At 33.9% G+C, this 23922-nt stretch overlaps 2 protein-coding genes across 3 annotated transcripts; both read right to left on the bottom strand.

Annotated features, from left to right (window-relative positions):
• Nucleotides 1-1955: 1955 nt before the first annotated feature.
• On the bottom strand, nucleotides 1956-7699 carry LOC137807092 (ABC transporter B family member 11-like). The gene is made up of 12 exons (XM_068607542.1): nucleotides 7388-7699; nucleotides 6912-6966; nucleotides 6619-6794; nucleotides 6301-6522; nucleotides 5979-6217; nucleotides 5332-5857; nucleotides 4961-5234; nucleotides 3945-4807; nucleotides 3313-3579; nucleotides 2914-3177; nucleotides 2508-2801; nucleotides 1956-2422 (listed from the first exon to the last, which is right to left on the bottom strand). The coding sequence occupies exons 1-12, from the start codon at nucleotides 7646-7648 to the stop codon at nucleotides 2081-2083; spliced, it is 3783 nt and encodes a 1260-aa protein (XP_068463643.1). The 5' UTR covers nucleotides 7649-7699; the 3' UTR covers nucleotides 1956-2080.
• Nucleotides 7700-16280: 8581 nt separating this feature from the next.
• On the bottom strand, nucleotides 16281-22832 carry LOC137807090 (ABC transporter B family member 4-like). Of its 2 annotated transcripts, none has more exons than XM_068607541.1 (13): nucleotides 22345-22832; nucleotides 21574-22079; nucleotides 21192-21246; nucleotides 20912-21087; nucleotides 20618-20839; nucleotides 20287-20525; nucleotides 19639-20164; nucleotides 19259-19532; nucleotides 18237-19126; nucleotides 17752-18018; nucleotides 17271-17534; nucleotides 16856-17149; nucleotides 16281-16771 (listed from the first exon to the last, which is right to left on the bottom strand). In XM_068607541.1, exons 2-13 carry the CDS (start codon nucleotides 21919-21921, stop codon nucleotides 16418-16420), a joined length of 3909 nt encoding a protein of 1302 aa, XP_068463642.1. In that variant the 5' UTR covers nucleotides 21922-22079; nucleotides 22345-22832; the 3' UTR covers nucleotides 16281-16417. The 2 variants fall into 2 exon arrangements, with proteins under 2 accessions (XP_068463642.1, XP_068463641.1); XM_068607540.1 differs by having other exon boundaries at nucleotides 21574-22095; nucleotides 22345-22669.
• Between the last annotated feature and the right edge of the window lie 1090 nt (nucleotides 22833-23922).

Below are 23922 nucleotides of genomic sequence, written 5' to 3'. Positions count from 1 at the left end.
ACTAATCAACACATAGATACATGCAAATATTTATTATAAAATTAATTAAAAAAATTTAAAAAAACTAACTAACCTTCTATAATGGTTTAGGTTTTAGGTGTTGCCGACGTGCAAAGGTGCTGCCAACGTGAAGGGTTGACAGCAAAGGTAGCAATTTGCTCGCAGAGGAGAGATGCAGCAACCACCAGTGACGTTGGACAACGACGCAGGGGGTAGGAGAGAAGAAGATGCGTGAAGGAGAGAGGAAGACGCTAGCGGCGCAGGGCTTGGAGAGCTTGGATGGTTGGCATCGCGAGGGTGTGGGGTGGAAGCTCAGAGGGTTTGCAGAGAGAGAGGAGAGCTAAAGGCACGCTGACGATGACATGGAGTCGCAAGTGGCACTCAATGGAGAAGAAGAGTGCGACGTGCAGAAGATAGTGCACGCGAGGGAGAAAAAGAGTGAGTTCGAGCACAGACTGAGGTTTTTTTTATTTGTATTCAGTTTTATAGCGACGGTTCAATAGAGTAACCGTCGTTATTTCTCATCAAAAATTAAAAAAATTACAAAAATACACACTTTTTTGTTACGAGAGGTTTTTTTTAAATGTCGTTATTCTTAGTTTTTTTAGCCTTGGAAAATAAAGTGGATAAATATATTTTAACTTCCACTCAAAGTTTCATTAATATATTAATTAATGTTTTATTTTCTTTTTTCATAAATATTTTTTAAAAAACTCATCTTAGCTATAAACTTTATTTAAGAAAACCTAATTAATGCAGTCGCTGCCATACTTTCATTTTTATGAATATATGAAAACAAAACAAGAAATTATTTACATTCAAAGAAAAAAAGAAGAAAAAAACATATCTAAAAATTGTAAAATGGAGATACTCAAATTAGCATCTTTATTTTGAAATGCATGGTGCACTAATGATTAACAAGTTCCATTTTTATGAATATATGAAAACAAAACAAGAAATTATTTACATTCAAAGAAAAAAAAGAAAAAAACATATTTACAAATTGTAAAATGGAGATACTCAAATTAGCATCTTTATTTTGAAATGTATGGTGCACTAATGATTAACAAGTTCTGATCAAGTCACACCAAAAAAAATAATTAAATATAAACTAATTTTGAAGATAAATAATAATTAATTACACTAAATTAGATATTATTTTATAAACTAAAAAAATTATTAATATTTTAAATAATTTCTATTATTAATAAAAAATTATAAATTTATTTATAAAAATATATAATTAATTATTAAGGTTTTAAAAATAAAAAAAAAAATATCTAATTAATTATTAAGATTTTAAAAATAAACTACTTCCAAATCTAAATTTGTTAACTAGAATTTTGGTATAGATACCAATTAGCTAATTACATATCAATTTAAAAATTATAATTTAAAATTTTTTATTAATAGTAAAGATTACTATAAATATCAATAATTTTTTAATTTATAAAATAATATCTAATTTAATTGATATTATAATAGATATTTTTATTTTTAAAATTAATTTTTATTTAATTATTTTCTTATAAACCTTTGAAATGTTATAACATTGAAGGTTAGAAGAGAGAAATATATAATTATTTTCAATTTAAAATTTATAATTAACTTTTAAGTCTTCTTACTTATTATTTTTTAACTTTTTCTAAATAAGAGATTCTAATGCATATTAAATTCAACAAAATACAATTAAATTCCTAATAACAGGAAGCACAAACTTAGTGAGATCATTAACATAAATCCAAAAAGAGTTATCGTGAAGTTTGACAATTTGTTTTTCCATTCATTCATTGTGGTTGGAACGGTGTGGAGGCTAGGGTTGATTCAGCTTTTTGCTGAAAAAGGTTAATTTGATAGTTGTGATATAGCATTTAATCTTCAAGTCTTCAATAATAGTTCAGCAGAATATGATGCTTGTGGGTGTTATCTGTACACTTGGAACTCCTCCACCAATATGATGAAAAGATGTGTAACCACAATATTATAATGGATTATAAGTGTATATTCATTATACAGGAATAATGCCTTAAAGAAGAGATTAAGAAACCACCGAATGACTGATGCAATGAACTAGGAGGGTTTATGAAGAATGCAGTGCTACTAAGGAAGCATATGTACCACCTTTGTTAAGTAAAGTGTCATGCTTTCCTTTCTCTGCAATCACTCCATGTTCAACCACTGCAATTGAATCTGCATCCTTTATGGTGGATAGCCTGTGAGCCACCACAATTGTGGTTCTATCCACTCTCACTCTGTCAAGTGCATCCTGAACCATTCTTTCAGACTCAGCATCAAGTGCACTGGTGGCTTCATCTAGCAGTAATATTTTTGGACTCTTTACTATGGATCTTGCAATGGCCACCCTTTGCTTCTGTCCTCCGGATAGTTGAATCCCTCTCACCCCCACTAATGTATCATATCCCTGTATATTTATACATATGGTGTTTAGATAGCTAGTTATTCAAAATGGTACCATATAAGTTTTTTGTTGAAAGTGTGTAAGTTACCTGCTGCAAACTGCTAATGAACTTGTGTGCATTTGCCAGTTCTGCTGCAGCTATAATTTCAGCTTCTGTTGCATCACCACCTTTTCCGTATGCAATATTGGCTCGAATGGTGTCATTAAACAACACAGGCTCCTGGTTCACCAGCCCCATCTGCTGCCTAAACCATTTAAGTTGTAGCTTGTGGACTTCTGTTCCATCCAGAGTAATCTGGCCTGAATCTGGGTCATAAAATCTTTGTAGCAATGAGAGTATTGTTGACTTTCCACTTCCACTTTTACCTACTAGAGCAACTGTCTGCTTTCCATCAAAGTAACCAAACTCTTAGATTCTCCATTAAGAAAGTTTGTCTGAAAGAATCATGTGTTCCTATTTAAGCATCAAACCATTAAGTAATGTGGCTACTTACCTCTCCTGCATGAATAGTCAAGGAAAGATCCTTGAATACAAAAACATTAGTCCTGGTTGGATACTTGAAAGTGACATGGTGGAACTCAATCTCTCCCTTCACTTCTTGTAATGTCATTCTAGATTCATCACCGGGATCTATTCTTGATTTCTGATCAAGAATAGCAAATATAGAAGCAACAGAACATTTCGCTTTACTGGCAGCTGGGGTCACGAAGCCAGATTGTGACATTGCTATGGCTGCCATTATGATAACATAAAATACCTGAAAATTACGAAATTCATTTTTCACTGCTAGAAGAATACGATGAACTTGGCTATTCAATTGTCTATGTTTTTTATTTAAAAAGCTTTAAACCTGAGATTGTCATAAGGATAGGAACACAGGAAAATAACTCACACGGAAAAAATCTGAGAATGATGCTTTGCCATTCTCAATTAGTCTTGCCCCAACATAAAAACCGCATGCATTAACAGCGTACACAAAGAAGATTGATAAACCAAAGCCTGCTCCGCAGATTAAACCTAGCCTTATACTTGTCTGGATTGGTCCTAAACATTTCTTCTGGTATAACGCCATCACCTTCTCTTCAGCACAGAAAGCGGCAACTGTTCTCATATTCCCTACTGCATCATTTGCTACTTGACTTGCTTCCTCATATAGTTTCTGTGGAACAAATATTGGTCAAACAAATTAATAAATAGCAATAATTAAATATGGAAACAGACTAAGTATACACAAAGATGTTGAAGTATTGAGATCACAATTGAATCAAGGTTGATTCGTCTCTGTGAAGTAGTTATTTTGGGTATATTGAGAAAACATAATGCAAGATACACCAACATGATAAAAAAACAAAACCCTTCTATTGGATTTACCTTTGGGTATAGGCACTCGGGTAAGTATGTCTGAAATTTAGATATTTTCATCTGAAGTTTCCCTTCACCCTTTTCCCACTATCTATGTCTAAATTTAGATGTTTTCGTAAGGTTCTGTGTTAAGTAATAGATAGTTTGATATAAGGTGCAAACCTTTGCATCTGTGCTGAAACCTTGCACTGACTTCATTTGTACATATCCATTTAGTAATACTAGAGGTACCAAAACTAGAAAGATTAGAGAAAGCTGCCAGTTTGCCTCAAAGGCAATTACCAAGGCTGTGAATGCTGTGGCGATATCTTGAACCAACAAACCAAGAGCATCCCCAACCAAAGTTCGAATGGAAGCTGCATCAGTTGAAAGCCTTGCTCCAAGTACTCCACTTGAATTTTCAGCTTTATCAAACCAGCCTATTTCCATGTGAATTATTTTCTCAAAACACATTAACCGGATCCTTTTTATCAACTTAGAACCAGCTACACCAAAGAAGTAGGACCTTAATGGAATAAATATGAAGGCACCCACACTAATGGCAACAAATATTAATGACCAAAACTTTGAGTCTTTACGGAGTTCATCTGCCGGCTCAAAGAACGTATTTATCATGTGGGAAATAAGAAGCCCTATCGTGGGTTGTACTGCGCCAGTTGCTGCTGCTGCTAGAGTCCCCATGAGTAACACTGGGATTTCAGGTTTGTTAAGATAAGCAATGCGGACAAATGAAACTTCTTGAGGCTTATGCAAAGCTGCTGAAGGAAGAACTTCAGGCCCTTCTTCTGATGTTTCAAAGAGACCTAGTGTGATAGGCATGGCATTTGACATTCTGAACGACTGCTGACTGTTATTTCCTCTTCCAGATGATCCTGGGCTTAAAGATAGAGGGAAATAATCGATGAAGTTTTCTTGCTGGCCTGTGTCCTTTGCATCATGCTGTTTTGAGTCCCTTCTAATTTCTTGCAGTTTAATGAGCTGGCTAAAAGCTCCATCAGGATCTTTAGTAAGTTCAGCATATGAACCTAATCAGTTGAAAAATATATAAGAGAGAAGCGTGTGTACATGTCAAGGAAATTGAAGATGATGACATATGTGTGGAGAGAGGATGACTTGAAAGCAGATTGTTATACTGAGTTTCACTTCTGTGGCAACAGAGTATATATTAACATGCATACCTTTTTCTTGTAGTTGTCCTTGATGAATAACTGCAATCATATCAGCATTCCTGATTGTGCATAAGCGATGGGCTACAATGACAGTTGTTCGGTTGATCATAACTCTGTCTAGTGTCTCTTGCACCACTCTCTCTGATTCTACATCAAGAGCACTTGTGGCTTCATCAAGGAGAAGAATTCTTGGATCTTTCAGAATTGCTCTTGCTATAGATATTTTTTGTTTTTGACCTCCAGAGAGCTGAGTTCCATGCTCACCGACCATTGTGTCAAGCCCCTAAATAAACTCATAATTTTGCAAAAATAATGAGATAAACATGCCTCTAATGAACACATCAGATTTTAAAGACATGAAAGATGAATTGTGAGCTCACATGTGGAAATTCATCTATGAAGTTAATAGCATTAGCAAGTTCAGCTGCAGCTCTGACTTCTTCATCTGTTGCCCAATCCTTACCATAGCCAATATTTTCTTTAATGCTACCAGTAAAAAGGACTGGTTCCTGGCTGACAAGGCCTATTTTCTGTCTGATCCATTTCAGTTGAAATTCTCTGAGGTTGATGCCGTCAATGAGAACTTCACCGGCTAGTGGATCATAAAATCTCTCAATCAAACTAATAACTGTTGATTTCCCACTTCCACTTTTCCCAACCAAAGCTGCAGTAGTGCCACTTGATATTGAAATGGAAAATCCATTGAATATCAATTCATCTGGCCTTGAAGGATAACAAAAGCAAACCTCCCTAAGTTCTATATCTCCCGAAATATCATCTACCTGTTGACCGTCTGTGTCATAAGCATCAATATCTGGCTGCCGTTTTATTGTTTCAAACATTTTAAAGGCAGCAGCTTTTCCTGCGGAAAAAGCTTTTAAGCTTGGAGATGCCTGCCCCAGACGCCTGCAACATAAAATTATTCCAGAAAAATGTATCATATTTGCCAGCCAAGCTTGGAACAGAGGTTGAAAGATATAGATTCATGCATCCACAATATAGATGGTAAAGCAGAGAAGCTACGTACAAACAACCAGACATTATTGCCCAAAATACACCAATGACTTGTCCTCCTGTGTAACCTTTCTCTAGTACCATCTTCCCTCCAAACCATATTGCCAAAGCAAAAGTGCAGATCGAAAATAGTTGATTTGAACCCAAGCCAAAACCACTAACCACGCCCTCTTGCACTGCAATTCTGTAAGATTTAGTTAAGTATTGATTGTATTGAGCTATAGCTTGCTTCTCACCTGTAAATGACGCAACCTGCAAGGGAAGAATGCATGTACTACTCTCTTGTAGCCAGGAAAATAAAAGAAAAATAAAGTGCATTCTGAATGTGAGCATACAGTTCGAATTGATCCAATTGTCTGCTCCACAACAGTTGCTGCTTCAGAATAAGCTTCTTGTCCTCGAGATGCCATCTTTGCAAAAGCTAAGCTCATCATGGAACCGGAGAGGACAAGAAGAGGAACAGAAGATAGAAGGACAAGGCTCAGAAGCCAACCCTTGGTGAAGGCTAAGGCTATGGCTCCTAGAAAACTTGACACATTTTGTATGAACTTTCCTAACTGAGATATCACCCAAAAAGAGAACGTAAAAGTTAACTCTAACAATAGTTTGATGAAATTGTATTGATTTGGATTTGGAGAGTGGTCCATCAATACCTTCTCTCCCATGGCTTCTTGAATAAGAACTGTGTCACCTGACATCCTTCCAACAACCTCTCCACTGTTGGTTTCCTGGTCAAAGAAGCTGATATCTTGCCTCAAAATTGCTTTGAGGTATAAGCCTCTTATTCTTGCTGCTTGTCTCTCCCCAGTGATCACCCAGCAAGACACCTCTGGAAGATTGCAGCATGTCATGTGTCATCGAGGAACACCTGTTATATTTAGATTAAGCAAATATATATTTCTAGTTATACACTAAGCATAATCAGCCGAGAATTTGGCATGCTTACGCAAGAATGATGCTAAAAAGGCAACTGTGCCTATGGATGCAAGCTTCAGAGACACCTGAGGATGAAACCAAACTTGAAAGGTCATGACATAAAAATAAGGAGAATTTCAAATCCAAGTTGTGCCCTTTTATTTTCTACAGTTTCATGCGGTTGTGCAGGTATTCATGTTATGTTTGAAATTGAGATTTTCCAGTTCTTGTTAAAATATTTTGTCTCTGTAGTTTCTTTTTGCTTGTAAAGTTGGTAGTTTGTGTTAAAAAAAAACAGTTATAGGCTAATAAGAAGCTTATTTTAATATCAGTATTTTGCTTCTTTCTCCTTTTCGGTTGTATGCTTGCTCTGATCAGTCCTACAACTTTTTTCTGTTGTTTTTTCTAACAAGTTTTCAAATCATTCCATCTCACTCTATTTTCATAGTTTCTATCCAAAAGATATTTCACAGCATTGATTCTTAAGGAAGAGGGGCTACGAATTACCTTAGAGACTTCATGAACTACTTGTTTATCATCAACATGTCCTCCCAGGGCATCAATGGCATCTCCAGCAAATATAGTCAGTAAAGGCGTACACATTCCATTAGCAACAGCACTTATTGCCCCAACAAGCATCAGAAGACAATCCTGAGAGTCTGCAAATGAGAAAAGTTTGTAAAAGGGTACTGCTTTGTTGATTTCATTATTCAGCTTGTTTTTCTTGGAATCCTGCTTCATGCCAGCCATCTTTTCAGTTGAAGTCATATCTGAATCCAAGGGAAACTTCTCTTGGTTTTCAACTTGCAAACACCACTGAAAAACCTCTGCACAAACTGTTGTGCAGTGGAGTGGTTTTTATAATTTTCATCAGTAACATAGGAAGAATTTTTATTTGTAACTCGTCAACTGTACACAATCTCAATGCCAAATTTGAAATTAGAATGAAATCCAAAAGTATGGTGCTGCACAAACTTGGGGATAATATGATGTTTGCTAAATGGAATTATATCTATGATGTGTTTTCCAAATGCCATATATTCTAATATATAAATTGTGAGCTAGGAAATCATAGCTGCCACATTAAGGTCCTCTTATTCATCACTGTCATTCTTTTGTGCTAAATTTAGACCTAAATGAGCCACTAATCTGATAGTATGGTCGGCCACACTGAAGATCTAGTCTTGCAGATAATGAACAAATTGTCTTAAGTGTTTTCTAGGACTACTACACCACACACTACACTACTCTAATAGTATGGTGCACTAATAATAATAAAAAAAACCCTGCTAAGCTCCTTTTAATTGTTCAGTGAAAGTGTTGAATGATGAAAAGGTTTACTAGCTAGTCAATTTGTGGATAATTAATTTTTCCAGAAAAAAAAATAGTAAGCTATTTTTATTAGAGTATTTTTTATGTATAAAACTTAAATTCAATTTCTTATATTTAAGAAATTTAAACCTAATTATATTCAAATCAACAACTTTTTAATTTCTTTCTTAGTATTTAAAGTAGCTGGAATCAATCAGTGATACCTTTAATACCACATTCTGCTAATTGTAGATCCTTGTATTTTAAATTATTGTTTTAAAATTAGTTCTGTCTAATCCCAAAAGTAATTTTACATATCATTTCTAAAAGAGAGTTTAGTGCATTCCGAAAACTATTTTTTTAAGTCCTTTTCAAGTTATAAAAAGTTTAATTACAAATTTTATTATTTTTTTTTAAAAAAAATATAAACTATTTTAAAAGTTAAATAAAAAATAGTTGATAAAATCAAATAAAAATAGTTTATAAATTTGTTTCTGGTTTTGTCTACACTGATTTTGTACCGATTTAGTTACTTAATTTAACTAAAATTTTCCATTTCATATTTTATTCACCAAGTTATTCTACTTATAATAATATTAAAAAATTAAAAGTAATTGTATTGATATAGATATTCTATTTTTGAAGTTAATGAATTAAAAAATTTAATAATTTAACCAAAAATAAAAATAGGCAAATATCATAACGAACTATATTACCAAATTCTGTTTTCATAACGTACATAGCAAAAACTAGTTATCGTAATCTACGCATTAAGTTAATTTATTAGCTAATTTCAGTACTATATTTCAAGAAAAGTGCATTAAAAATTACTGTATAGAATAATGCAAAAATTTAGTTTCACAAGGAGTATTTAAAAGAAGACCATTCTCTTTATATAAATTATAATGTTTCTATGGTCTAAATAATATCCATGCATCCTAACTGATTTTTATTTTTACCATTCAATATTTTATATATTTTAAAATAAACATCTAATAAATTAAAAACAAATTGGTTTAAAAATACCAAAATATTATTTATTATATTACTATTTGACATTACTTAGAATGACATCAGATTTCATTAATAATGTGTCATCATATAAATAACATAAAAAAAAATGGAAAAACTAAACCAATCTCATTCAAAAAAATTATAAAGGAACTAAAGAAAAGGCTTAGACAATATGAAATATAGGAAATTTAAAAACAAATTCTCCGTTCCCAACTGTGACCTGCACCTTATCAACTTTTGAAATTTCCAAAATTATTTTTCATTCTCGAATTGAAAATTTGGAAAATTCAAAATATACTTTCGAGAAAAATAAATTTGAAATAAATTATTGTGTTCAATGAAATTCTATAATAAAATTCGAAAGTCAAAACCTCGTAAAAAAAATGCAAAAAAGAAGTTAAAAAAAAATAAAAAATTTAAGAAACAAAATTTGAAAATGCATTCTAAAAAGGATTTTCAGAATTTAGAAAAGTGTTACAAAAATCCAGGAACATATTCCGAAAACATTTCACATATAAATTGATTAATACTTCTTTAGTAAATATTGTAGGATTATCTAATGGTGCTAGCATTTTAGATACAGTCTCTCAATTTTGGATAGGTTGTGATTGAAATATTCCCTTATCTTTCCAACAGATACCTCATTTTTTAATCATATCATAGTTAGGGAGGAATAGGATATTCCTAATTGGATTCTAGATGAGTCTGGTCGTTTTACTCTTAAATCAGCTAAGACTTTTTTCTTGGAATCAGGAGTTCCATGTAGTTTGGGTAAATTCATTTGGTCTTCATCTATTCCTCCTTCCAAAACTCTGATACTCTGGAAAGTTTTTCATGGACGACTTCCTACATATCAGCATATTTAGAATAAAGGTTTGCATATATATTTTGCGTGCACGCTTTGTGAAAAGCATGAGAAATCTATTCAACATTTATTTTTTGAATATTCTAATGCTTTGCATATTTGGAGTTAGACTCGATAATTTTTTCTTACTTCTCATTTCTCTAATAAGGATGATCTTCTTTCTTTTATTAAGACTGATGGTAGTCCTTTAGTTAAATTGATTAAGCTTGTTGTGATAACTTTTTCTATTTGGATGATATGGCGTATGGGAAATTATGCTAGATTTCAGGATAAGATTGGAGTTTTTAGGGCTATTTCGGTAATTAAATATTTAATTTGTCTAGTAGTAAATTCGTCTAAAGCTTCAATGAAGAATGATATATTGGATTTCAACGTGATTATTTTATTTTATTAAAACTCAGTGGTAAAGTTCTTCATCCTCTTCCTATTAGATGAGAGTATTTCCTTCATCAGGCTGTGTTAAAATTAACATTAATGGAGCTGCTAGAGGTATCTTGATCTTGCTACTCGTGGAGGTATTTTCTGTGGGAGTATGAGAGAGTTTATTGGTGCTTTCTCTGTGTTTCTTGAAGTTCAGATTGCTATGGTTGATGAGTTTTATGGAGTTATACATGCTATGGAGGAAGCTCAAAAGATGGGGCTTCACATGCGTTTACTACTAGGACTAATGTTCCATGGATGCTTCATATCGATGAAATATTTGTCTTAATTACTGTGGAAAAATCAGGTTTTGGGTTACTCATATTTTTCGTGAAGGAAATGTGTGTGCTGATGATTTGGCTAATTTAGGATTTATTCATAGAGAATCATTTCATTGGTATAATAGGCTTCCATCTAGTCTGTTCTTATATCTCTTTATGAATAGATATAGTCTACATATGTATCTTTTTTGTTAACATATGGATTTTGGTGTAGTTTCCCCATATTTTTGTATTTTCTTTCTTTTTTCTTTTTTTCAATAATACTTTTTTTCATGTGATGACAAATGATTGTTGTTGTTTGAGGTGTCAGCCTAGCTGAGATGTCAAGTTGTATAGTGATGCATAAGATGAAAGTTTTTATTAAAAAAAATGCTCTATGATGAAAACTGATTTCTCCTTTTTCTTTTCTCATTTCAACACACAAATAAAGGTTCTCACAAGAAAGTGAGAGGTGAAGTAACAAATTATTAGAGGTTATTTTTGTTTTGGAAGTTTCTTTTTTAGAGGTATTTTGTATATGATTTTTCTTTCTAACTTTTGAGCTCCTTTTATCTCTTGCTTTCCTCTAATAGTCTCTTTGAGAACATTTTAGTTCTTCACATCATGTTAAAGTGTTAATACTAGAAGAGATTAGATCCTATATTAAATAAATTTTCGTAGAACAAAGGTAAGAAAAAAAAACATTAAAGAACAAAATTATGTAATCAAAAGCTAAACAAAATTATACGACAATGTCTTTTTTCCAAATGTTGTTATCTAACAATAAAAGTACTTATCTTCACACTAGTGCAAAATGTAGAAACAACTACTGTTTATTAAGTGCGCCTTTACGATCTGACGTAGTCTTTAAAAACGCGGTGACATTTTTTAAATTAAGTTCATTTACAAATGCGGCTATTTGTAAAAGCCGTATTCATAAATCAAGCACTTTCATTTACAAGTGCGACTATATGTAAAGCCGCATTCATAAATCAAGCGCTTGATTTACAAATGCGGCTATTACAAATCTTTTTCCTTTATCTTACTTTGTTTGGTTTCTTGCACTCGAGGTACTGTTGCATTGCCTTCATGGGTTCTTTTGTGGCTTCTGGTTTGCTCCGTTGCTGCTTCTGCGTCCACCATCGCATCCGCTGCCGCCGTCGTGCCACTCTTGACCAACGTTGCCTTTACACATAAGGTTGGTGATGTTTTTTTTTTTTTTTTAATGTTATGAATTTGTTTTTTTATTTATTATAATTTTTATTTTTTTAAAATTTATATTATTTAGTATTTATTATAATTTGAATTTATATTATGTTAGTTGTTAGTTTAGAATAGAATTATTGTGTTTGTATTGAGTCCGAGGGTGTTTACCATCGGTAATTGATACGTGTTGGTATTGAGTGCGGGGTGTTCGACCCTCGGCAAACGCGTGAGATAGAACACTGATTAGTAAACACCTGAATGACTATTTCAGAATATAATGGATTGAAATTGAATTAATTCTCTTTGCATAAGTGATGAGTACGATAGAGGAGTAGAAGAATTTATACAATTTGCAAAACGTAACGCGATTAATAGTGGTCATGATGGAGCAAAGATCAGGTGTTTGTGGGTTAACTGTTTAAATGGAAGGATACTGGATGTTAAGATAATGAGGGAGCACCTGCTATGTGATGGGTTTCTTCGATCTTATAGAACTTGGACATGACATGGTGATTTGTTAAATTTACCACGTGTTTTCGTAACTGAAGAATATGTGGGGTCCACCATGGTTGATGCAGTACATGATGATGTAGATGATGATCGATTGGAGGATATGATTCGTGATGTGGGAGCTCAGTCTTTTGCAGAAGCACATGGATATGGAAGTATGTCAAGCGATGCAAAGACTCCATTGTATTCTGGAGCAACTAACTTCACACGGTTGTCAGCGGTGTTAAGATTGATGAATTTGAAGGCAATAAATGAATGGACTGGTAAAAGCTTCACAGAATTGATTCAATTATTTTAGGATATGCTTCCAAAGGGGAATACTTTACCTAATTGTAATTATGAGGCCAAAAAAATTCTTTGTCCAATGGGTATGGAGTATAAAAAGATACATTCATGTCCTAATGATTGTATATTATACCAGAAAGATTTTGAATTGTTGAAAAGTTGTCCGAGATGTGGGTTATCACGTTATAAGTTGAAACAAAAAAGATGAAACTATTGAAGATATAGAAAAGCATGCACCCTCAATGAAGGCAAATGAGACCCAATCATACATCACTAACACCCTGGAAAAAGAGGGAAAACAAATTTATTTATGCCCTTATATTAATGAGTAAGTTTAATTATATGTCGTCAATTATTACAATTTCATGTTTTAAATATTTACTAACTCTTTTCATGAATGGTATAGGGGTCATTGGCAATTACTTGTCTTATAAATGGTTGATAAGACTATTGTGTGGTTCTATTACCTACACAAGAAGATATCCCCAAATCTTAAGAATATCATTGATAGGTAAGTACACTATAAACTTAACTTTGTATGTTACTAATTAACCAAATCTACTAACGAGGTTTTTATTAACCAATTCATGGCGTGGATATTGTTAGAATTGCAGGCCTTAAAACAAGAGGGGGGGGGGGGGTAAATTGTTTTCAAACGTTTTTCGAAAGTTTTGAAGGTATGAAGAAAGTCAAAGAAGAATCACACAAGAAATTTTATACTGGTTCACTCTAATACCAAGAGCTACATCCAGTTCTTAGAAACCTTTGGGTATCCACTAAGTAATCAAAAACCATATTACAAACACACAACCACCAAAGAAGTGATATTGATCCCCTCAAGAACACACACTTTCTTTGGCACACACAATCACACCACAGATCAGAACACCCTCTGACTCTGTGAACACAAGTCCTTACAGAAATACAATTGAAGAAGGAAATAGGATTGATCACACCTGGTACTAATCAAATCAAAGTACACAACAAGTCCTACTTCACTCTTAGAGAAAAATCCAAAGCCTTAAGCAATCTTGGAGAAAAACTTGATTTCAAAAAACTGATCTTGTAAGTAATTTGCTAGGAGCGTATAACAGAACATTTATACTCCAATTAGCAGTTAAAAACATTTATTATAAAAGTCAAATTAGTTTCAAATTATTTAAAGCAGATTTAACAAACTTAACTGAAATCTGTTAAGGCAGTTAAAAAAACAATCGATTGTTTTGTCGAAACAACCAATTGAATTGGTTTGACAGCAAAGTCAACCAAGTTCAAATCTTCCAAAACCAGTTTCAAAAACATTAAGTATGAAACAACCGATTGAAACGATAAAACAACTGGTTGTTTTTTTGCTTCTTCATAAAACACTCTTTTCAAAAGATTTGAATTAAACCAGCTTTTGGATTCAAACTAAGAGTGAATTAACAAATTCAAACTACCCCATAACACACCCAACTATGCTACAATCAGCCTTCAAGCAATCCATGGTGATTTGGAGTCATCAAAGCTCTTCTTCAACTGATATAACATCCTAAAAGGTCGACCGCATTCAAATTTTCAAAATTTGAAATAGATAAGACTAAAGGTTTGTAGTTTTTTTCTTTCCCTTTTCATTGTTTATTAATATACTAACTTTTACTTTTTATTGAATTATAGTGTAATAAACAACCAAAAAGCCATGAGTGTGGCTATTATGTTATGCAATGGATGATTACCATTATAAGAGTCGGCCTTAAAAGTGATTGGCAAGAGGTAACATGATATGTTAAATTATTTTTATAATTCTTGAACATATATGTATCTTAAAACTAATTTATGTCAACCATATTTTGAAATGCAGTTCTTCACGGATGAAACACCAATGTCTTCAAAAGCCATAACATATGTGAGACATTCTTGGTCCACACATTTCATAATTTTTTATAACTCTAGGATAGTTGATCAATAGTGTAGGAATTATATATAATTTGATTAGTGTTTGTAATACATTTTGATCAATATATATATATAATTTGATTATCTGATTTATCTGAATTTATGTATTTGTCTGACTGGGTATATATAATTGAACAGGTTAATTTATATAGAAATTAGTACTAAAAAAAACACCATTTACAAGGAAGGCTACTACTATAGCCGCACTTGTACATGCATTATCCTTTAACCCTAAACCCTCATTCAAAAACATATACAAGTGCGGCTACCAGAAATAGTCACCCTTATAAATATGATTTACAAATGCGACTATATAGCCGTCTTGTTATCTCTTCGATTTAAGAATGCGTGATCATCAAATGCAGCTCTATAGTCACCCTTATAAATGTAAAATAGCCGCATTCATTTTGCCTTTCTGCACCAATGTCATTATTAATATTATACAATGTTTGTTGTTAAGAAAGAATAAAAATACTTGTTTAGTAAATATAACATTATTTTAAGGGTGGGACCTCTAACATTGTAAGTTCGGACTTAATCAAGTTATATATGAGTACATAATTGAGAATTTTCATTTTTTATACACATTTTATATTTTTATTTTTACTCTTAGTTATATTTTAAAATTATAACTTCTATAAAAATATATAAACATTCTTCCTTATGGTATGCACATATTATATTTCTATTTTATTCCTAATTATATTTTAAAATTAAAAAAAAAACTATGTAAATACTAAAAGTGACTAAAAGTTCATCTTAAAAATTTAATTTATTTATACTCACTAAAAATTTAATATATTTAAGTTTAATATAATTTTAGCACATTAATCTAAAAGAATAGTATATTTTATCTTATTTATAGTTACTAAAGATATTTTACTAAAATTATTGTATTATAATATATAATATTACCGATTGATGAAATGAATCAAACAATAGTAAATAAATTTAAATTAAATTATGTCAACGTGAACATAAATTTAGCATATATCAATATTGTATTTGAAAAATAATTACATTTGGATGTTAGAAAAGAGAAAAAGAAAAATATCAAAGAAAAAGACATTGTATATTTGTTCTATTCTTATAAATTAAGATCTAAAACAATTTATAGTAATGTGTTAGATAACTGAGGCCTAAAAACTACTGAAATATGAAAATCATTTATGCTTTCAAGGTTGAAACTATGGATGTAAATTTAAAATGGATCCAAATATTAATTTTATTGATGACTTTGTAGATGTAAAGTTTAACAGGAAGATACATATTTTTGTTATTATTCTTTGTGAAGAGTTCCTCAATCCAATAATTCACAATATCGAAATGAGTCCATTTAAGAGTGTTTATGCTCACAAATTGTGCAGCATGCACCTGATAGTATTGAACACTTCCTCTACTCAATACTTGTTGCAGAAAAGAGATCAGGTTCTTAGTAAACTGAAGCAGAACCTCTATAAAACACCACAACAAATGAAGAAATATGTTGATCCAAAAGGACGTCATGTGGAGTCTGAGGTGGTAGATAATGCCTTGAGAAAGAACCAGAAAATGAGCATCAGGTATTTCTGCCCATTTACTGTTTACAACTAAATGATGAGAAGATATGTAACCGTGAAATTCATTCAAAGTGGGTAATCAGGTGTTTGGAATGTTTCATTACACGGGAATAAAGCCTTGAAGAAAAGATTAAGAAATCATCAGTAAATTGGTGCAACGAACTAAAAGGGTCTATGATGAAGCAGCACTGCTATGCAGTGCCACCAACGAATGATATGCACCACCTTTGTTAAGCAAGGTGTCGTGCTTTCCCTTCTCTGCAATGACTCCATTTTTAACCACTGCAATTAAATCTGCATCCTTTATGGTGGATAACCTGTGAGCAACAACAATTGTGGTTCTATCTACCCTCACTCGATCAAGTGCATCCTGAACCACTCTTTCAGACTCAGCATCAAGTGCACTGGTGGCTTCATCTAGTAGTAGTATTTTTGGACTCTTCACTATGGCTCTCGCAATTGCCACCCGCTGCTTCTGCCCTCCAGATAGTTGAATCCCTCTCTCCCCCACTAATGTATCATAGCCCTGCATAATTATTCATATGGTGTTCACACAGTTAGTTATTCAAAATTTACAATAAAAGTTTTTGTTGATTCGCATGTAGGTTACCTGCTGCAAACTGCTAATGAACTTGTGTGCATTTGCCAGTTCTGCTGCAGCTATAATTTCAGCTTCTGTTGCATCACCACCTTTTCCATATGCAATATTGGCTCGAATGGTATCATTAAACAACACAGGCTCCTGGCTTACCAGACCCATCTGCTGCCTAAACCATTTAAGTTTTAGCTTTTGGATTTCTGTTCCATCCAGTGTAATCTGACCCAAATCTGGGTCATAAAATCTTTGTAACAATGAGATCACTGTTGACTTTCCACTTCCACTTTCACCTACTAGAGCAACTGTCTGATATCCATCAGTGTAATCAAACTATTAGATTCTCATTTAGGAAAAGGTTGTCTGTGTTAATGATATGTTCCTATGATGATATTTATGCATAAAAAAACAGATTTATTTGGCTAGTTACCTTTCCTGCGTGAATAGTCAAGGAAAGATCTCTGAGTACGGGAACATGAGGCCTGGTAGGATACTTGAAAGTGACATGGTGGAACTCGATATCTCCCTTCACTTGTTGCAATGTCATTCCCGACTCATCATTGGTATCTATTCTTGATTTCTGATCAAGGATAGCAAATACAGAAGCAGCAGAACTTTTTGCTTTATTTGCAGCTGGGGTCATGAAGGCGGACTGTGACATTGCTATAGCTGCCATCGAGAGAGCAAAAAATACCTGAAAAAATAGGAAAGTAATTGTTCAAGGCTAGAAGAGTGTGATTATCTTAGCTCTTAAACTATCTATTGTTTTATTTAAGAACGTAAGAAAAATAAAACGGTTTTCTAATTTATTTGAGATAAGCTTATTACACTTTGTGAGAACAATTGAGACAATCAGATGAGTAAAAAAGCTTCCTATCTAAGATAGTGACAATGATAGGACAATAACTTACACGGAAAACGTCTGAGATTGATGTTTTGCCCTTCTCGACAAGTCTGGCCCCAGCATAAAAACTGCATGCATAAACAGAGAACAGAAAGAACAGTGATAAGCCAAAACCCGTTCCGCTGACTAAACCTTGCCTTATACCTGTCTGGATGGGTCCTGCACATTTTTTCTGGTATAATTTCATCACCTTCTCTTCAGCACAGAAAGCGGCAACTGTTCTGATATTCCCTACTGCATCATTCGCTACTTGGCTTGCTTCCTCATATAGTTTCTTTGGAACATACATACAGAGCATTGATCAAATGATATTAGTACAAGGCCTTGGATAAAATATACCATAAGCACTTGTACATTTAAACTTTTCCTATAAGCGGAATTAACTTGTTCAGGAACTTTACTGTGTATAAGTTAATATTTATATCCGAAATTTACATATTTTTAGAAGGTTTCATGCTAGAAAAAATAGTCTGATATCAGTAAGGCACAAACCTTTGCATCTGTGCTGAATCCTTGCATGGACTTCATTTGCAGATGTCCATTTAGAACTACTAGAGGTACCAAAACAAGAACTATGAGAGAAAGCTGCCAGTTTGTGTCAAAGGCAATTGCCAGGGCTGTAACTACTGTAGCAATATCTTGAACCAGCAAACCAAGAGCATCCCCAACCAAAGTTCGAATAGAAGCTGCATCAGTTGACAGCCTTGCTCCAAGTGCTCCACTTGAATTTTCGGCTTTATCAAACCAGCCTATTTCCATGTGAAGTATTTTCTCAAAACACATTAGCCGGATCCTTTTTATTAACTTACAACCAGCTACAGAAAAAAAGTAGGACCTTAATGGAAGAAATATGAAGGCACCCACACTAAGTGCAACAAATATTAGTGCCCAAAATTTTGAGTCTTTCCGGAGTTCATCTGCAGGCTCATAGAAAGTATTTATCATGTGGGAAAGAAGGAGCCCCACGGTGGGTAGTATTGCCCCTGTTACTGCTGCTGCTAGAGTCCCCACGAGTAACAATGGGATTTCAGGCTTGTTAAGATAAGCAATGCGGAGAAGTGAAACTTCTTGAGGTTTATGTGATGCTGCTGAAGGAAAAGCTCCAGACCCTCCTTCTGATGTTTCAAAGAGATCTTGTGTGGTTGGTATGGCATTTGATATTCTGAATGAGTACTGACCGCTGTTTCCTCTTCCAGATGATCCCCGGCTTAAAGATTGAGGGAAAGAATACCGTTGGCTCGGTTGTCGTTCAGAATCTACCATGTTTTCTGCCCCGTTTAAGTAATTTTCATCATGCTGTTCTGACTCCCTTTTAATTTCTTGCAATCTAACGAGCTGGCTAAAAGCTCCATCAGGATCTTTAGTGAGCTCAGCATGTGTACCTAATCAATTGAAATAAATAAGCATTCAGCAACGTATATGTCAAGGAAAACTGAGGATGTGTTTGAGGAGAGAATGATTTGAAAGCGGATTTGTTATAGTAGTTTCATTTGTCGACAACATAGTATGTCTACCTTTTTCTACGACTTTTCCTTCGTGAATAACTGCAATCACATCAGCATTCCTTATTGTGCTTAGGCGGTGGGCTACAATAACAGTTGTTCGGTTGATCATAATTCTGTCTAGTGTCTCTTGCACCACTCTCTCTGATTCTGCATCTAGAGCACTTGTAGCTTCATCAAGGAGCAGAATTCTTGGGTCCTTCAGAATTGCTCTTGCTATAGATATTCTTTGTTTTTGACCTCCAGAGAGTTGAGTTCCATGCTCCCCAACCATTGTGTCAAATCCCTAAACTCATAATTTTACAAAACTAATCAGATAAAACAGCCTCTTACTGAAACACAAACATAGACACGCCAAATTTCAAAAGATGAATGATGAATCGTGAGCTCACATGGGGAAATTTATCTATGAAATTAGAAGCATTTGCAAGTTCAGCTGCTGCTCTTATTTCTTCATCTGTTGCCCACTCCTTTCCATAGCCAATATTCTCTTTAATGCTGCAAGTAAAGAGAGCTGGTTCCTGGCTGACAAGGCCTATTTTCTGTCTGATCCATTTCAATTGAAATTCTCTGACATTGATACCATCAATGAGAACTTCACCAGCTTGTGGATCATAAAATCTCTCAATTAAACTAATAACTGTTGATTTCCCACTACCACTTTGCCCCACCAAAGCGGCAGTAGTGCCACTTGATATTGAAATTGAAAATCTATTGAATATCTGTTCATCAGGTCTTGAAGGATAACTAAAGCAAACCTCCCTAAGTTCTATATCTCCTGATATGTCATCTAGTTGTTTACCAGAAGAGTCATAAGCATCAATATCTGGCTGCCTCTTTATTGTTTCAAACATTTTAAAGGCAGCTGCTTGTCCTGCAGCAAATGCAGCTAAGCTTGGAGATGTCTGTCCCAGAGACCTACAAAATAAAATTATCAGGAAAGTGTATCAAATTTTCTTGCCAAGCTATGGGGAGAGGTTGTAAGATATCAATTGATTCATCCATTTAAAATGTATATGGTAAAGCAGAAGCTAACTTACATGGAGCCAGTCAAAACTGCAAAAAATACACTAATGACTTGTCCTCCCGTATAACCTTTCTCTATAACCATCTTCCCTCCAAACCAAATTGTCAAACCATAGGTACAGTAGATAAATAATCGAACAAAACCAAATCCAAACCCACCAGTCAAACCCTCTTGCACTCCTACTCTGTAAGCTTTTGTTAAGTATTGATTATATTGAGCTATAGCTTGCTTCTCGCCAGTAAATGATGCAACCTGCGTTGGAGCAATGTGTATCTTTTATTCACTACTCTCTCGCAACGTGAAAAAGATAAACAATGGAAAGGGCATTCTGAGGGTTGGCATACAGTTCGAATTGAGCCAATTGTCCGCTCCACTAGAGTTGCTGCTTCTGAATAAGCGGCTTGTCCTCGGGATGCCATCTTTGCAAAAGCAAAGCTCATTATGGAACCAGAGAGGACAAGAAGAGGAAGAGAAGATAGAAGCACAAGGCTTAGAAGCCAACCCTTGATGAATGCTACGACTATACCTCCAAAAAAACATGCCACATCCTGGATGAATTTTCCTACCTGAGATGTCACCCAAAAGAAAAGTTAATTGGAGATCATAATATTTATGACTTTTAAGTGGTCCATCAATACCTTCTCTCCCATGGCTTCTTGAATAAGAACTGTGTCACCTGACATCCTTCCAACAACCTCTCCACTGTTGGTTTCCTGGTCAAAGAAGCTGATATCTTGCCTCAAAATTGCTTTGAGGTATAAGCCTCTTATTCTTGCTGCTTGTCTCTCCCCAGTGATCACCCAGCAAGACACCTCTGGAAAATTGAAGTATGTGTACAAATATTACTACTTTATATAAAGCAAAATTATATTTCTTGTTATACAGTAGCATAATCAGCTGAGAATTTGGCATGCTTACGGAAGAATGCTGCAAAATATGCACCTGCGCCTATGGATGCAAACTTCAGAGATGCCTGAGCATGAAACAAACTTGATGGTTATGGCATGGAAACAAGGAGAAATCGAATCCTAATTGCTCATCTCACACTTATTCTTGTGGAATCAGATACCCCACAGGTTTATTGTACAATAGAATCTCACTAATAAGCAGTTGGAATTTGATAGCACAAATTTTAGACAAAAAACTACTTTGCACTTATTCGGTTGCAACATAAATGTGAGACAACTTAAAGTGGAGTACTGTACATCTCATTTTTACCCATTTCTCACTATTTTGATATTTCCCTTCTCAGACAGCTCACAACATTGATTTTAATGAAAGGGAGCTAAGCATTAATTACCTTGGATACTTCATGAACTACTGTTTGTTTATTATCAGCATTTCCTCCGAAAGCATCAATAGCATCTCCAATAAGTATAGTCATTAAAGGCATAACGATTCCATTAGCAACAGCACTTAATGCCCCAACAAGCATCAGAAGACAATCCCAATAGTCTGCAAATGAGAAAAGTTTGTAAAAGGGTACTGTTTTATTGCTTTCATTCTTCACCTTGCTCTTGTTGGAATCCTGCTTCCTGGCATCTGTTTCTTGGGTATTTTCAGGACCTTGAACTGGTGGATGAGCAGTTGTTGATCCTGTCATCTCAGGTGAAGTCTTGTGTGCATCCAAGCTGGCCTCAGTCACCATTTCCCCAAGGAAAACCTCTCTTAGTTCTCAACTTACAAACACCTCTAAAAAAGAGCTGCTGAAAAGAAAGATCACTGGTTTGAATCAGCAACTCCCTTTCCGTTTTTCCATCTAAAGTCTCCACTCGAAGAGCCTAATAATTCCTTAGATGTCAAAAACTGCAAAAGTAGTTGACTTAACCAAAGTCAACAATAGAAACGAATGAAAATTGAAGCATGACACCAAATAAAATGTTAGCTGGGAAATCAAAATTGAGCAAAAAGAATTAAGGTGCAAGGTATACTTGCAAAACCAAAAACCAGCACAAGTGATCAAAGCACATTCAACATGAAAACATATATCAGAGTAAAGCAAAGGTCTTCCTTATTCTTTTGTTCTTTTCATTGTTATTTTCTTAAAGAACTAAAGCCACCAGAAACTAACCTTTTTCCAAACATGATGTAGAAATGCTTCCCGCGTTCTCAGAATGCTTCAAAGAACTATAAAGCAACAGGGGAATGAAGGAAAACTAGAAGATTGATGAAAACTAGCTGGCAGTAGCCCACTACTGCAAGTTAACCAGGCTCCTCTTTAAATCACGAGATAAAGCAAAAGAACAAACAGAATTAGATGCCCATTACCAAAGATAATAGTTTATCTACGGTTTAAACGCATCATGGGACAAGAGCCTCTGATATAAACATCACACGTGGAGTTTATAATCATCCCAGAACTAAATTTAAAATACGAGCAATGTTCTAAAAGCACTGGTTAAAAGAAAAGTGTGTGTGTGTCTATATATATATATATATATATATATATATATATATATATATATATTATATACACACACAATATATATTATACGTATAACATATTGAAAACTAAAAAATTGCTGCTTGTTAAAATCTATTTTCAGATTATGATTCCTTGACAAGTGATCAAGGATAGTCGTTAGCATTTGTCAGAAATATAGTGTGGTAAAATTTAGACTAAGTATCTCAAGTATAGTATTATTGCAGATTATCCAAGAAAATTTCTCTCATATTTTCACTTGGTATTAGCGAAGCAGATGAAACACGATTCTTTTTTATGCAAATATGGTGAAAAAACCCTGAGAGGCAAAGCAAGGGTTAAGGAATCTGCTACTTAATTTATTTATTTTTTAAAGAAAGAAAGAAAGTATGAGTCTAAACTAATTTATAAATAAAATACTAATGAATGTTTGTTAAATTTGAAATTAGGCTATAAACCAAAAAACTTCATTGACCTTTATCCTCGGTCCACTGGAAGTGCTTTACATTTCTTCAACAAGGCATTCATAACTAATTATTATTATGATATATCTGATGGAACACATATATATCACTAATGCACTGTGATAACGAGTTGGTATAAAAAAATATTCAGTCACAATTCATTAATAGCAAAGTCAAAACTCTATTCTATAACTTGTGATGGCTGATTATAGATTTTTTTTCTCTCTCTCATCAACTGTATAGAATCTCTGCAAGATTATATACATTATGCAAAAATGAAATATAAAGTGTTTGTTGACCTCTCAAGACATTTGTGCTCAAACATTGAGTTGAAACTTAAAGGTTCAGGTTGCTATGTATTTATGTGTATATATCTAGCAGTACTTTTGGTTTCATGATTTTATACTCTTTAGGTGGACATATGGTTGGAGTGAGTTCTTGAGCAGCAGCAGTTTAACCTATGTTGTGTGGATGCTCCATTTCTTTTCGTAATTATGGTGAGATTTGTATTGAATAAGGTCCCAATGAATAGAGAAACACATTATTTGATGAAGAAGTCATAAAATGAATGTGTAACTGCACTTTTTGTTTTTATTTTCGTCCTTTGCTACTCTCTCTTTATATGCTACTGATTTGACCTCAGATACATGGGGACCGCATCGTGATTCTTGCCAAATGTCATTATATTATATTATTATATAATAATCCAAGCACCTATTTTCCTCATCTAACAGGGCTACATGCGTCTTTATACAAACCACCT

Source organism: Phaseolus vulgaris, chromosome 3, assembly GCF_000499845.2.
Source record: "Phaseolus vulgaris cultivar G19833 chromosome 3, P. vulgaris v2.0, whole genome shotgun sequence".
NCBI lineage: Eukaryota > Viridiplantae > Streptophyta > Magnoliopsida > Fabales > Fabaceae > Phaseolus > Phaseolus vulgaris.
The sequence above is the reverse complement of the archived record's forward strand: the minus strand, read 5'-3'. Positions and strand labels throughout refer to the sequence as shown.

What these genes read in the sequence shown, in the direction of transcription:
- LOC137807092 (XM_068607542.1), bottom strand. Translation starts at nt 7,648, where the DNA reads ATGACTTCAACTGAAAAGATGGCTGGCATGAAGCAGGATTCCAAGAAA. An exon ending in GCAATAATGTCTGGTTGTTT is followed by an intron (nt 5,858 to 5,978) that starts GTACGTAGCTTC and finishes TTTATGTTGCAG; the next exon opens with GCGTCTGGGGCAGGCATCTC. An exon ending in TCATAGATGAATTTCCACAT is followed by an intron (nt 5,235 to 5,331) that starts GTGAGCTCACAA and finishes GAGTTTATTTAG; the next exon opens with GGGCTTGACACAATGGTCGG.
- LOC137807090 (XM_068607541.1), bottom strand. Translation starts at nt 21,921, where the DNA reads ATGGTGACTGAGGCCAGCTTGGATGCACACAAGACTTCACCTGAGATG. An exon ending in TAGTTCATGAAGTATCCAAG is followed by an intron (nt 21,247 to 21,573) that starts GTAATTAATGCT and finishes TTTCATGCTCAG; the next exon opens with GCATCTCTGAAGTTTGCATC. An exon ending in ATATTTTGCAGCATTCTTCC is followed by an intron (nt 21,088 to 21,191) that starts GTAAGCATGCCA and finishes TCAATTTTCCAG; the next exon opens with AGGTGTCTTGCTGGGTGATC.